This window comes from Danio rerio, chromosome 21 (assembly GCF_052040795.2).
Source record: "Danio rerio strain M-AB ecotype USA chromosome 21, GRCz13ab, whole genome shotgun sequence".
Taxonomy (NCBI): Eukaryota; Metazoa; Chordata; class Actinopteri; order Cypriniformes; family Danionidae; genus Danio; species Danio rerio.
Window position 1 is genome coordinate 33,968,642 of NC_141041.1, and position 14,065 is coordinate 33,982,706.

Sequence of the window (14,065 nt, forward strand, 5' to 3'; positions counted from 1 at the left end):
CTTTGGTGAGCAACATATCATGTTTGGAATTAACCGGCTGTTTTCTTTATCGGCTGTTTCAATGTAGTAACGAATGTTTCCCTAAACTGTAGTTGCTTCGTCACAGATCCATCGTTTGAACCACGTTAGTTATAACGTAAAACGTCCATAATGATGCTCTAAACAAGGAGTGTCCTCAACACCAAGGATGTTTCTAGAAGGCCTAGTAAGAGCTTGATTAGATAGCTGGTGTCTGATTGGGGTTGGAACTAAACTTTGCAGGACACCGACCCTCCAGGACAGAGTTTGGACATGCCTGCTCTAAACTGAGTAGAGTAACCACTTCTTTAGAGGAAAAAAAAAACTATAATTTGTGCAAATTATTAATTTACACTCACAAAAATCTATATTAGTTTAAGTAAAAACATTGACACTTTCCATATTAATTGAAATATATGTAAATGGAACATATAGGACTCAAGTTTCCTTGGCAAATATTACTGAGAATATTCCATATTTTATTTTAAAACAAAAAACACTTGGTAATGTAATGTAATGTGTATTTATATAGCGCATTTATTGTGTATGGCCATACACCCAAAGTGCTTTACAATAGCCAGCTTCAGCTAACATGTACTCTAATCTCATATAAATCAGAAATTGTTAATAGTTGTATTTTACAGTAGGATATGTTTATTTTTTAAGTCTACTTTTACAATTTGACACATTCAACCCACTGCAGAAGTGGTGCAACCAATGGCTCATGTCATATACACTACAGATACATTTCCTAATAAATAACCTAAAATTAATAGCTTTAACATATGCTATATATTGGTTTTCACAACCTTTGAGACTAACACAAGTTCTGCATTTAAAAAAAAAAAAAAAAAAAAAAAAAGTCACCTATAGCTTGTCATGAGCCAGGGCTGCGTTAAAAATGGCATAAATGTTTTTAAAGTGCACTATGAAGAGAACGCAATTGTCAATATGGGGAAAAATAAAAAGAATCACTAAAACTAAACTGTAAAAATACTTTAAGCAAAGAGAGACATTTTTTTTTTTTTAATCATTCCAAGTTTAAACGTTGTAACGTCTGAAGAAATAGGGCATAGGGGAGGATAATGGCGAACAAAACAAAGCCAGGAACTATGCTCCAGAGTTGTAGTTGTAAGCATACAAGTTTGCGAACATTCATTGGAACCATGTTTATACCGACGGAACTTGCTACCTTAGTTGGCTAATGATGGTAGTCAAACACCCCTGAAGAGGATGTTGCACTACTATACAAACACATGAAGTCAGCTACAGCATAGCCAGTCCATATCTTTATTAGTTTTGCTTTCCATTCATAGAGGTCCACACAAAAATAAAAAGTAAATAAAACTTGAAAACTTCCTGTTTTTAGAAAAACAGTGACGTGACAAACAGGAGGGAAATAGTGTCAAGAACAATGAACAAATTAAAAATAGGAACGTGCTTTTGAAGAAACATAATAGAAACTAAAAAGTGAAGGAACAAAGTATTGAGAACAATATAACATTCATCTGAAGAGGATACCACAAATTCGAAATACATAAAGTACACAACATACAGAACTAGAAGACCAAGTGATCCAAGTGCGATTCTTCAAAATCTCGAAGGCTGCTGTGGGAACAAGATTTGCGCCAGATTCATGCAGACAATTCACATGATTTGATGACACTACGCAATTCTCCAGAAAGGCTCTTCCGGCAGCAAAGGCGCTTGGGTTTGGTTGTGGTCAGTTTCAAGCAAAAACCGCAACCATCCCAGGACGTTTTCCTGTGCTGTTTGTTGATTGCTGAAGGTATAGCCCAATCCATGCTGAGAGCTTTGGTTCAGGTGGGATGAGGCTCCAATCTGGACAGAAGAACACCAGTAAAACATACTGTAGTTTAAGGACATTGGTTTATTTTACAAGACATGCAAATCCTTTATGCATTGAAAATGAACATGGTTGTGCCTCTTGCAAATGGCAAGGTCACAACAGACCTGCAATCCATTCAACCAATTTAGTGTACAATTCGATGGCTGTAGTAAAACTTTTGCTTAACATAAACAACATTTAGGTCTGACCTGCAAAGCATTAGAAGCCAACCAAGGACCATCAGTTGAGATTTCAGAAGGTTGTGAAATGATAGAAGTCATCGAATCTGGCGCCATTTCCCACTTCATGTCCTCTTTTTCACCACCGTCGCTCAGCTCCGTGTTCATCTTCTCAAGCAAGCTCTGCCTAATAGCGTTTGAATTACAAAATAATGTAAAAAGCAACTCAAAACTCACGTTAGAGCTTTTAAAACGGTGTTATCTTTTTTTTTTTTTTTTTTTTTTTTTTTTTTTAAACAGCTAGTAAAGGAATGTTTCCTCACATAAGTAGATCAGCAGCACTTTTCAACTGGGATTGTAAAACCTGGCTCCAAACTAAGGTTAGCATTGCTATGAACGGGTCCTTATATTTACTAATATATTAATTCCATGCTTCATAGCATAAAGAAAATAAAAAATAAAAAACTCAGAAGCATGCACAATACTATTTAAAAGGATCACAAGATGCAATCAACTACTCCAAATAAGTATGTTAACCCAGAGTTTAGAGACCGTGTTGAACACAGAATTAGAAACCACACAGGACTAATTGTTAACCCTGTAGCAGTTTGAATCAGTACAGTGTTGATTACTTAAATTGTGGATCATTACAGATTACAAGTCATTTCCAAAAAGTAATAAAATAGACACCCGAGTTACTTATGTTTTAATAGCCTTTAGATCAGAGATGCCCAAAGTAGGCCCATTGCACCCTCTGATTTGGCCCGTTATGCCATCTGAGATGAGTGAGAATGATAGAGAGGGTTGGGGCAGATGGTTCAGAGATCCTGATCACCTTTTTTTTTTTTTTGCAGAATACATCGGCAAGAAAATTAAAGGTACGACTAGTGTAATTGTTAGAAATTAGTTTGTTTTAACTGTAATAAGTTCATTAAAAAAAAAAAAGTATTTAGTTAATATAAAGCAACGTTTTAGTCATTTTTAAACCTTAAAAAAAGGTAAATACATAGCTACCATGAGTAATTTCCTTAGGCCGACAAGCCTCAAATCAAGTTTGGTTGAAATCAAGGTTGGCCCTTCAATAGTTTGGGCAACCCTGCTTAAAATACGTGACCAAATCTAGGATTTGATTTTGTACCAAAACGATCTTGCATAAAAACCAAAAACTAAACAAAAACACACAAATTTGGTGTATTAAAACATGTAAACCCTGACCCAATGATAGCAATTTTGGGTTGGTCAGATTTTCTGGAGACTCTCAAATGAAAATGTACATTTACCCGTTCAGTATGGCATGCTCATAGCTAAGAAAGTTATCCTTTGTTTCTGGAAGAGAAATGCAAGGCCTCTTTTTCTGACTGGCTTCTTGAACTCATCTTGACTTTATATTAGGAAAGAATTTAACATACCACCTCTGGTAACTCTACAAAATTTGATAAAATGTGGGATCCAGTCTTTTTTTTACCCCAACACAACATAGACTAATAATGTATAATTTCTGAAGATTTGTATCCCCCCCCCCCCCCTCCCTCCTTTTACATCCACTGCCATCTCTTTTTATAGGTCATGTCTTGTCACAAATTTTCCTTCAGTTCATGCTTTAAATTTTGCACAGATCATCACGTTGGGTTTGTCTGTCTGTTCCTTTTCTATGTCTGCAAATACTATAATAATAATAATAATAATAATAAACAATAAAAAAAAAAAAAAAAAAGTTTACCAAACTGATGATTTGCAAGAATTCAGTCATTGGAAAATTCAAATTAGGAGTTAATTTAAATTAAATATACATGTTAATATGGTAACATGAGCGGCACTCAGGTAAGAGTGGTTAAGCCCAGAGGGGTGGGGGAAATGTTTATAATTCCTGGATTACATTAACAAACAATCAAAAACATGAAAAAGAGATAACATAAGAATTTTCCCAATTCTTTCTCTTTTTTCTTAGAATTAATAATTGGTGAAGGCCACCAATTGCAAAAATTGCAATAAATGACATGCAATCTTACTATTTGAATTCCATGATTATGGAGTATATTACAAATGTGATCCAATTACAAGTAGATCATATTCGTGATCAGATTATGTAGTTAAATTTACTACCAGGTTGAGAATGAGACAGCGTTTACCATTTCATGTGTGAAAAGCTCTATTCAGCCTATAAAACTTACAGTTGATCAACAGGGTCTTGTCCTTCAGTATCATTTTGCGATGCAGATGGCAGGTCCCAAGCATGAAGTGCTCTCCTCCAAAGCCGGACTTGCATGTCCCAAGATCTGCGGCTATATTTGCGGTATTTGTTTGGAGTGGAAGGATGAATTCCAGGGACACGCAGACGCCTGAACAGAGGAGACAGAAGCCAGAAAGATTAGTTACGCTCTTAATACAATCAGAAGGGCATCCAAGAAGAAAAGTGAACACTAGCAGCTAATAGTTGGATATTTACGTTCACCACAACTCACTTTGGAACCTGCTGAACGTAGTTCTGGTAGCCACAGGTATTCTTCCCATACTGAATCTGCTTTTGCCTACGCTTCAAAACAGCCTCATTGATCTCAAAATGAGAAGGGTCAGCATTATGGGGATACCACTTTCCCCTTGATGGTGACCTACAACATTAGAGTAAAACAATACTTGCATTATATTAAATAATTAAAAAAAAAATTAATAAAACACTTGCATGCTTTAAGTTGAGGAACATGCCTAGAAAAAAAAAAAAAAAAAAACTTAGAGCTTCATCTTTAAAACCACACATGGAACATTTTTATATAGAGCTTTTTTTTTTTTTTTTTTTTTTAACTTTTTTTTCCCTGAATTTTTATCCTTTTAAAATAATGCATGTTCCCTCACAAAAAAAATACCATAAGTGTTTCAGGTTTAAATAATGCAATACATGGTTGTACACATTTTCATGTGAAGTAGAGAGAGGGGAAGAGAAAAAAAAACACTCGGTTTCCAAAACCCCATAACAAATTTGATTTTAACATGCGAGTGTCATGTGGCATTTCTGTAAAGCTGTGTTGTCACTTGACGAATTACTTTAAAAAATAAATAAATAAAAAATAAACATAAAATTATATATATATATATATATATATATATATATATATATATATATATATATATATATATATATATATATATATATATATATATAAAATAAAAATACACAAACATCCATTTTTCTTTCATTTAAAAATAATAAAAACCACACACACACTCAAAACTAAAAAAAAAAAAAAAAAAAAAAAAAAAAGGATTAGTTAGACCTCTTGACCCCATCAAGATCTTCCGTCCCAACAGCTACACTAGCTGTAGACATCCTAAGTATGCATCGCTCAAGGATGGAGGACCTGAAGAGTGAATAATAAAATAATTAAAGGCACTAACAGATCATTTGGAATTAAGAAAAAACTATTCACAAGACAACCAGTAACAAATTATAAAAAAGAAAAAAAAGCATACCTGCGAGGCTTCTGAACAGCAGAAGGCTTTTCTCCATTTTGTGAAGCAGACAGTGGGGTTTTAGAGCAGCTGAGGGAAAAACAATGTGCAGGGTTTCTCAACACAACATTTTCAAGTTCCACCCCCCCCAAAATAATAATTATAATAAAAATAAATAAATAAAAAGGTTCCTTAAATCAACAGAAACACATTTACCTGACAAGACTATCATACACTGAACTGCAGCCAGGAAGCAGCCAAGGCTCTGGGCTACATGGGAGAGAGAGGGTTTTACTACTGAAGTCTTGAGCAACGTCTGTTGGCCACAAGTGAAGAGGCAGACCTCTAAATCACAAAAAAATAACAAAATACAAAGTGTTTTACGATACTACATGAGGACAACAACACATGAGGACACTTTAAAGGCACAAAACAAGCTTTGAAACATACAACCGCGACTCAAAGGGGCTTTGAAGAAGGCTTTCTATGCGTGTTGTCATGATTTTGGCTAACGTACAGCCACACAACACATTGCGCTTGACAAAGCTTTTTATCAGCGACAGGTGTAACGGGGGCGGGGCTCTACAAATGAGACAGGTAAGGCCGCTAATTATTAAAAAAAATAATAATAATAATGATTTATCAAATCGATATTATTTTAATTAACGTTTTATTTAATAACGGTTTTTATTTCACTGATTTAAACATGTAGATGTAAAATTCTTGTAGTGAAATAGTATGTCTCTATTTAGACACATTGAAGAAAATTGTCCAAGTAACGAGAGGAATAATACAGTAGGCTTGTCACAAATGTAGTCATTAAACAGGTTTTTGACTAAATGTAAGCATAACTTATTTGAAGCCCAAACATATAAATAAAGTAAAAAAAAACAATTACCAAGCATGATGACACTTTTACAGTCGGCAAAATAGTAACAGCAGTTCGGCAGGGGCGCTTGTTTACGGCAGCCGCACACGCTTTACGGCATCCTCATAGCAAAATGGCGTCAGGCAGTGGGGTAAGAATTCTGTTAAGACTTGTTTATATGTTATTTTAGTCTATCCGCTTACTTTAAACGTAATTTAGGAAAGTATTTATTTTGTAGCGTCATGTGTTAGCAAATGTTGGTATCGTAAAAGGTGAATGAAGAAAAAACTGGCCGATGTTGTGACGCCAGATGGTTTTGTTTTGTTGTGTACAAGAAGAAAAACAGATATATTTCAGTTGTAAAGCGTTTCGTTATCTATATTGCCTTGTATTATCGTTTTAAAAGCATAGTTAATCTATTAGTATGATCATATTATGGCTTATTTATGTTCGATCTTTTGTACAGACGTTTTTTTGTGCAGTTCCAGTAGATTTGCGTAACGTTATTCAACTGTCATGATTATGCTATTAAAATGTTTAAAATTAAGATTTATGTGGGCCTTTAAAGTTTAAATTAGACAATAATCCCTTAAAAAAGATTTTAAATCAGCAGATATTTATACTTTCTAAGGCATTAAATGTTGCATACTCCGCAAAAGTTTATATTTTCCTCAATATTTTTATGTTTTCCTTTATAAAAATCATAAACGTCCTTAAATGAGGTTTCATTTACTCGATAAATAATGACTTTGCTGTTTGAGTGTTTATTTCTGAGCTCATTTTAGTCTCATCTATTAAAAATGTATTATGATTTCATAATCTTTAGACATGAGTAATGGAAAGGATAGAACACCAAGGAAGAATGTGCTTTTTACAGTGTGACAAAAAGAACCGTGAATAATACAGATTGGTATATTCAACACTAAAAGTTTAGCCAAGTATATGCAACTCATTGTTTCTGCAACTCAGTGTTTGTATGTTGTGTTCCCTTAAAATGATTCATTACATTTTCATTGCGAGGTCTTTAAAAGGTCCTTAAAATGTCTTAAATTGTACCTTCATCATTTACAATCATATTCTCGTTTCTAGTCCAAGAATGATTTTCGACGGAAATGGGACAAGGATGAATATGAACAGCTGGCCCAGAAACGAATCACAGAGGAGAGAGAGAAAAAAGATGGTAAGCTAAAACAACCCTAAAAACCCTTCAGTATATACAGTTATCAGAGACAAAAAAACTAAAGGATCACTTGTAAATTCTCAATTTCTCTGAATTCATTGGATATAAAATGTAAGATATTTGTTTTATTCTGTAAGTCTAATAATATTTCTTCCAAAAATTAAATTAGATAAATATTGTATATCAGAGCTTTTCCTTTTTTCCAGAAAATGTCTATTTTATTTAACATTTGTAAAAAAATATCATCAGTAGTTCACAGAATAAAACCAAAATTATGTCTCACTCAAACACATAATAACAAATGATAAATTCTGATAAACGTTCAGTGGAATTTTTTTGTATATGTAAGTTGTATCTTTATTCAGTAAATTAAATGAAGTATGGTCAAATAAACCCATATGCTGACAACAAACTAAAATAATTCTCTCATGCCTAAATATTTTACAAAAGTAAATAATTCCGGCCAATATTTCCTATGTCATTCTTCATTTTTGTTCTCCAGGCAAGCCTGTGCCCCCCATCAAGCGGGAGCTCCTCCGCCACAGAGATTATAAAGTGGATCTGGAGTCAAAACTGGGGAAAACAATCGTCATCACGAAGACCACACCACAGGCTGAGATGGGAGGGTGGGTGTAACCTGAAACTTGTATTTATGTTTTAGTATAAATATAAATAATAAAATATTAATATACTATTTTTTTTCATGTTAAGGTATTACTGCAATGTGTGTGATTGTGTAGTAAAGGATTCCATCAATTTCTTGGATCATATCAATGGTAAAAAACGTAAGTATTATAAGGTCTTTGTTCTTTCTTATAATTTGCACAACATCTTGTAGATAAAATGTGGTTTGCATGTAGACACACTCCCTATAGAAAGCCTTCTGTGCAATATCGTAAATTGTATTCTATTTTAAAGGATAATTTTGTTGCGGAAGTCTCTTACAATAGGTTCAGATCCATCCAAAGTCAAAAAGCACTTTCATTTTCTCAAACTTTACATTATTAACTCATTTCTCAGAGTTGATTTTAAATGTTGATTCTGTATCATTGCTTCACGGTAGTTTTGTTTTTGCGGTGGAGAAAACAGTACTCAGGTTGGCTTTATGAAACTTTGTAACAAATCTACATAGGTTTGTGCAGGAAGTAGGACTGGAAATACTGATGACTCATTTCATACCTTTTAATATAGATTCTTTCTATTGGGAGAAAATAACCGCACTTTAAATATCCACTTTGATATTTAAAACTTCACAGACATATATGTTACAAAAAGATATATTTATATTTTGTCAAGTCCGAAATTATTCAAACCCCTGGCATATTCTGACTTAAAGATAATTTTATTCAACCAGCAAGTGGTTGCTTTTAACCGAAAGTGACACAGGCTTCTCCCATGATGTACAAGAGGCATCAGTGTGGGGAAAAAATCTGCTTTTATTTTCAGACTTGACTATATATTATAAGAAAACAGATGAAAGTTAAAAGATAGGCACCTACCATCATCCAGATGTTCCTGAAAACTTTGTTGGAGAGCACATCAGTCAATGAAAGTAGTTATGCTATATAAATAAATGTCATACACAAAATAAACGGTAATATCTGATAAGATAAATTATGAACACTTTAATTTAATCAAATGAATCTATATGTACTTGTTTGTAGCAGCTCTGTTTATTATTATTCTTTATGTTGCTCATGTAAATCAATATCTAGTTGTTGTATTTCTGTTAAAAAATATAAATGTATTGACTGCTCCACTGGTCAGTGGCATTTTTAATACATGTCAGTGCATAACACCATACATTTATTTTGCTGGCTCACAGATCAGAGGAATCTGGGAATGTCGATGCGAGTAGAGCGCTCTTCGCTGGACCAAGTAAAGAAACGTTTTGAAGTGAACAAGAAAAAGCTGGAGGAAAAGCAGAAAGAGTATGACTTTGAGGAACGAATGAAGGAGTTACGAGAGGAGGTCAGTGTTTAACTGAGGTTCATTTCATTTGTGACATACTTCATTTAACTTTGCATAAGCCAGCTTAAGCTCTTCCGGTGAACTGTCATGCAATTATAAACTCTGCACATTTAAGATCTGATTTGTTTAAAATCAATGCTCTTCACTGATGAATTGATATGAAGTAGGTCTCGCACTGGACAAGAAGCACTGCATTAAATTGCATTGTTCTGAGCCATGTCTTTAAAAAATGGAAATTTACTTTGTCACAGCATAACATCTATTTTCAATAGAGTTTCTGCACTCACCTGCTGCTCTTGACAGTGCTTGTTTAAACAGCTTTTCATTCTTTTTTTTTTACACTTTACAAACTAAATTAATGCTGAAGTCCATTTAACCAATTATGTTTTAATTAAATACATGCTAAAACCATGTCAGTTAATGTTCATTAAATAAAACAATGTTGTTTGTTAGTTCAAGCATGAATTTGGATTAGTAAATGTTAAACTATGATTAAAAATGCTGCACGAGTATTGTAATTATTATATTACAGCATATATTTTAACATAATTAGTTCATGTTAGTAAATACATTAACCTATGAAATCTTATTTTAAAGTGTGACCAATTACATTAACAATGCTGTAAAAGGATCCTTTTGAAATTGAAAACGGTCAAATAAACCTTTCAACTGAAGTTTATCGGTGGCTGAAAAACACTTGCCGTGCAAATAGGTGAAGATTAAATGTGAAAATGTGACTTTTTTTTTTCTTTATGTGTTAACATGCACAAAATAAGCAGAGAATTGTCAAAAATGTTAGTATGTCAGAAACGCTTTTAGAAGTTTACTTGTAAATCAGTAAATCGGCTATGCAGAAAACCATGAAATTTGCATGAAATTTTACATGAAGGTTTTCTCACGAGCAGCTGAGCTGATATCATATGCCAAACATTAGCATGTGAAGCAGTGCTGTTGTATATTATGGCTTCTTTACAGTCACTGTGAATGCAAAACTTTTGATGTTTCTGCATCGACTGCATGAGTCGATGACATGATTTTTTGCTCTATTAAGACAATTAAGAGCTGCAGTGTATGATATATTACTGCCGCCCCTGTCTAGAAGTGCCCACTCAAGCTGAATGTGTGTCTGTAGGATGGACTGGTAGGAGCAGTTAGTCCTGATGGAATTCACAGACAACAATAGTTCTGATGTTTATGTGTGATGTTTTCCTCACATGCACATGCGAACATAAATAAACTGATAGAATGCCAATAAAGGCATTTACATCAATGTGAAATCTGAGTATTGAGCAACATGTTCCGATTGGACATTGTTTAAAGCCGTTTGTGACCTTTAACTATGGCCAGACAGAATCTGCGGACATTTTTTGTTATTTCTGTGCAGAATATTATAAAAAAATCTGTGGATTTATGCGGAATGTTTTTGTATCATAGCTAAAAACTTAATAAGGAACGGTATTACAGAAACATTTGGCAATTTTAAAACCTTGACTTTTACGAAGCGTGGTAAACCTTAAAAACGGTTAGCGTCCCATGCCTATTCATGAATAAGCATTTTTCAGTCACGGTTGGCAAACATTTCTCAAGAAATGCTTCACTGACCTGCAGAGTTTCCTAGGACTCGGTTTTGGCCCCTTTGTTATTGTCTATATATTGATAGATTGTTTAAGGAAATACAGGCAGAAGATGCTCAGCTTTATTTTACTGTTTAATTAAACTCTCTCAAGATTTATTTGGCAGATGTGAAGGCCTAGCTTGCATTATTATTTTTTGTATAATGAAGTAAAAACTGAAAATTAATTTCAGCCCATCAGATCTCACTATCTGCCCAAATTTAGATTTGGATGAGATGTCTTTGCGTGTAACGCTATGGGAGAAAAGTCTTGACTTTTTTTTTGATAATGGTGATAGCTAAAGTTTGACCATCAAATCAAGTTGTCAGATTACTTTCTAAAGCTAAATACTTTTTTTTTTTTTTCTAAATTTAAAGAATTTGACTTTCTTTTAAAGACTAGGTTTGGACTATTGGTTTTCAAATCTTTGAATGGGACGACTCCTGTTTATCTTTATCATTTGTTTGGTTCACTATCTCACTATTGCCAAAAAAAGTAAATTAGGAAATAAAGTTGCAATACCAGGGTGTCCGTGGTGTCTTAAATAGTCTTAAATTTCAAAAAGAAAATTTTAGGCCTTAAAAAGTCCTAAATACACTGAAATATTGTGTTGTAGGTCTTAAATCATTTTAAAAAGGTCTTAATTTTCCTATGTCTTAGTGAAGCTACCCAATCGCCTGACACCCAATCACCAATAATACATCAGAAAACTTTTTTGTATATATTTTTATATAAATTTTGTTATTGCAGAAAGATACAATTCACAACAACTGTTAGATATTTTTACAGCAAAGTCTCTAAATTAAATTCCCTAAATAAGAAAACTAAAGCAACATGTCTCTTTACATGATCTTCCATTAATACAAAAACTATTTACAGATGTAACCTGGCCATTAGAAAAAAAAACCTTAGTGCTTAGTGTTTAATTCATCATGGTCTTAAAAAGTCTTCAATTTGATTTGAAGAAACCTGCAGAAACCCTGTCGGAGTAAAACTATAGTAGAATGGTTTGACCGACATTATCAGTGATAAATTATACCCTATTAGAACTCTGTCTTCTTTTTTATTCTGTTTCGAAGGAGGAGAAAGCCAAAGCCTACAGAAAAGAGAAGCAAAAGGAAAAGAAAAGGAAGGCAGAAGAAGATCTCAACTTTGAAGATGACGATGAAATGGCTGCTGTGATGGGATTCTCAGGTTTTGGATCTTCCAAAAAAGGCCACTGATTATTATTCATTCAGTTTGCTCACCACGGCCTTCCCTGGACTGTATGAAACTTCAAGAACGTCATTATTCCTTCACAGGACCACACAGCTTTTTATCGCAGACTCTGTTAAAAAAATCCTGTTTAAACACTTTCTAAAATCCTCTAGTTGGTTAGACTGTTTTCGGCAATCTAAACCTTTGGCAATCTAAATGAAACTTCTTGTTATAATTACATTTTTGTTAAGAGGTTATTGTATAAATAGGGTTAGCTTCTATGTGTATGTTTTATGGGTTATGTCAGATTTGTTTTTTACCCCTTCAACACGACAAAACAGGAGAGGTTCAAATTGAAAACAAGACAATGCTTCCATTCTTCAGTTTCTTTAGAAGTGAGAAAGACATTTGAAGACCTGCTGAAGTTGTGTGCAGATGTTTTTTTGTTTGTTTGTTTGTTTTTTTAAATCATGAAGAGAGTGATAAGTTGTCATTTGGGGTTATTTTACATTAAAACCTTGTCCAACAACCTTTTCCTGTGTTTTCCAGTTTTATCCAGAAATCTTAAACTAAAATGTCAATCATTAATTCAGCACAATGATATGCAATAATATAATTTATATAAACAAAAATCAGGCATATTAACAATTAATATGACATGATCTCAGAAAAATTATTATATCATTTACTGTCATTTTAAAACCTTTTATACTGTCACTATTTTGTAAGCTCTAGGTTTTACTCTTTCGTCAGAAACCTTTTAATTACTTAACCCTTGTGCACTGTTCAAATGTGCTACCCTTTTGTTATGTTTGGGATGAAACATTTGCTAAATTATACCGCTGTAAAAATGCATCAGATATTTTTTTTCTTTTTTTTTTGCATGAATCTGTTATTCAGCCTGATCAAAACTACTAAATGTTTTTAAAAATTACAGGATTTTAACTCTTTAATTGGCAAATTCATAAATGATGTCACTGATCTGATGAAAAAACATACAAAATGACGTATTTTCAATATAAAAAGTATTTAAGTTGTGGACTGTTTTTTATTTTATTTTATCACAGTCGTTTTGTGAACGATTAGTAACAAAACAAAAAAAATTCTCCCTAATTTGCTGTTGGTGGCTGTTTTTGCCTCATTATAACAATATTTGATGGTGCAAAAATACACAGTCTTTGTTTTCATTTACTCCATGTAGTTCTGATAGCTGAGATGCATATTTTTCTTAGACACATTAAGGTAAGAGCGCAAAGGTCACTCTCACACTCACAGACACACATACACACACTTTAATTTGCTGTTATACACGATTACAAATTTTACCTCTTCCCAACAGAGAAAACCACTAGCAATCAAAATGCATGGTTATATGGTGACATGGTTTTGCAATCAAAAAAATTATGGTTAAAATAGAAGTCAACAAGGGCAAAAACAGCCACCAACAGTAAATGTGATGAAACAGAATTTAAAATAAATATAAAGTGAATATAATTAAACCGAAAATCATTCAAATAAATGCATCAAAGGCAAGGTAGTTTCACATGTTCAAGACTCCTTTACCAAATCAGTCACATCATTATGAATTTGGCAATTAAAGAGTTAAAATCTTGTAATTTTACAAGCAATTTGATAGTTTTGATCAGAACTGAGGTTAATTAATAGATTTATGCAAAAAGAAAAAAATATATCTGATGCATTTTTACAACAGTTTATTTTGGTTAAACTAATAACAGCAAACACCAA

The 14,065-nt window shown here is 33.2% G+C and overlaps 3 protein-coding genes across 4 annotated transcripts in view; 1 reads left to right on the forward strand and 2 right to left on the reverse strand.

Annotated features, from left to right (window-relative positions):
• Positions 1–14,065, reverse strand: part of timd4 (T cell immunoglobulin and mucin domain containing 4) — a 1,098,921-nt gene that overhangs the window by 934,634 nt on the left and 150,222 nt on the right. The gene's annotated exons all lie outside the window — the stretch shown is intronic.
• slbp2 (stem-loop binding protein 2) lies at positions 1,295–6,015 on the reverse strand. The gene is given in 8 exon segments (NM_001080176.1): positions 1,295–1,860; positions 2,077–2,233; positions 4,218–4,385; positions 4,509–4,655; positions 5,316–5,399; positions 5,512–5,580; positions 5,707–5,835; positions 5,941–6,015. Coding segments are annotated over 8 exon segments (981 nt in total). The 5' UTR covers positions 5,991–6,015; the 3' UTR covers positions 1,295–1,683.
• On the forward strand, positions 5,712–12,852 carry zmat2 (zinc finger, matrin-type 2). Of its 2 annotated transcripts, none has more exons than XM_087299214.1 (6): positions 5,712–6,087; positions 7,448–7,538; positions 8,041–8,164; positions 8,250–8,323; positions 9,364–9,509; positions 12,202–12,848. In XM_087299214.1, the coding sequence occupies exons 1-6, from the start codon at positions 5,977–5,979 to the stop codon at positions 12,343–12,345; spliced, it is 690 nt and encodes a 229-aa protein (XP_087155340.1). In that variant the 5' UTR covers positions 5,712–5,976; the 3' UTR covers positions 12,346–12,848.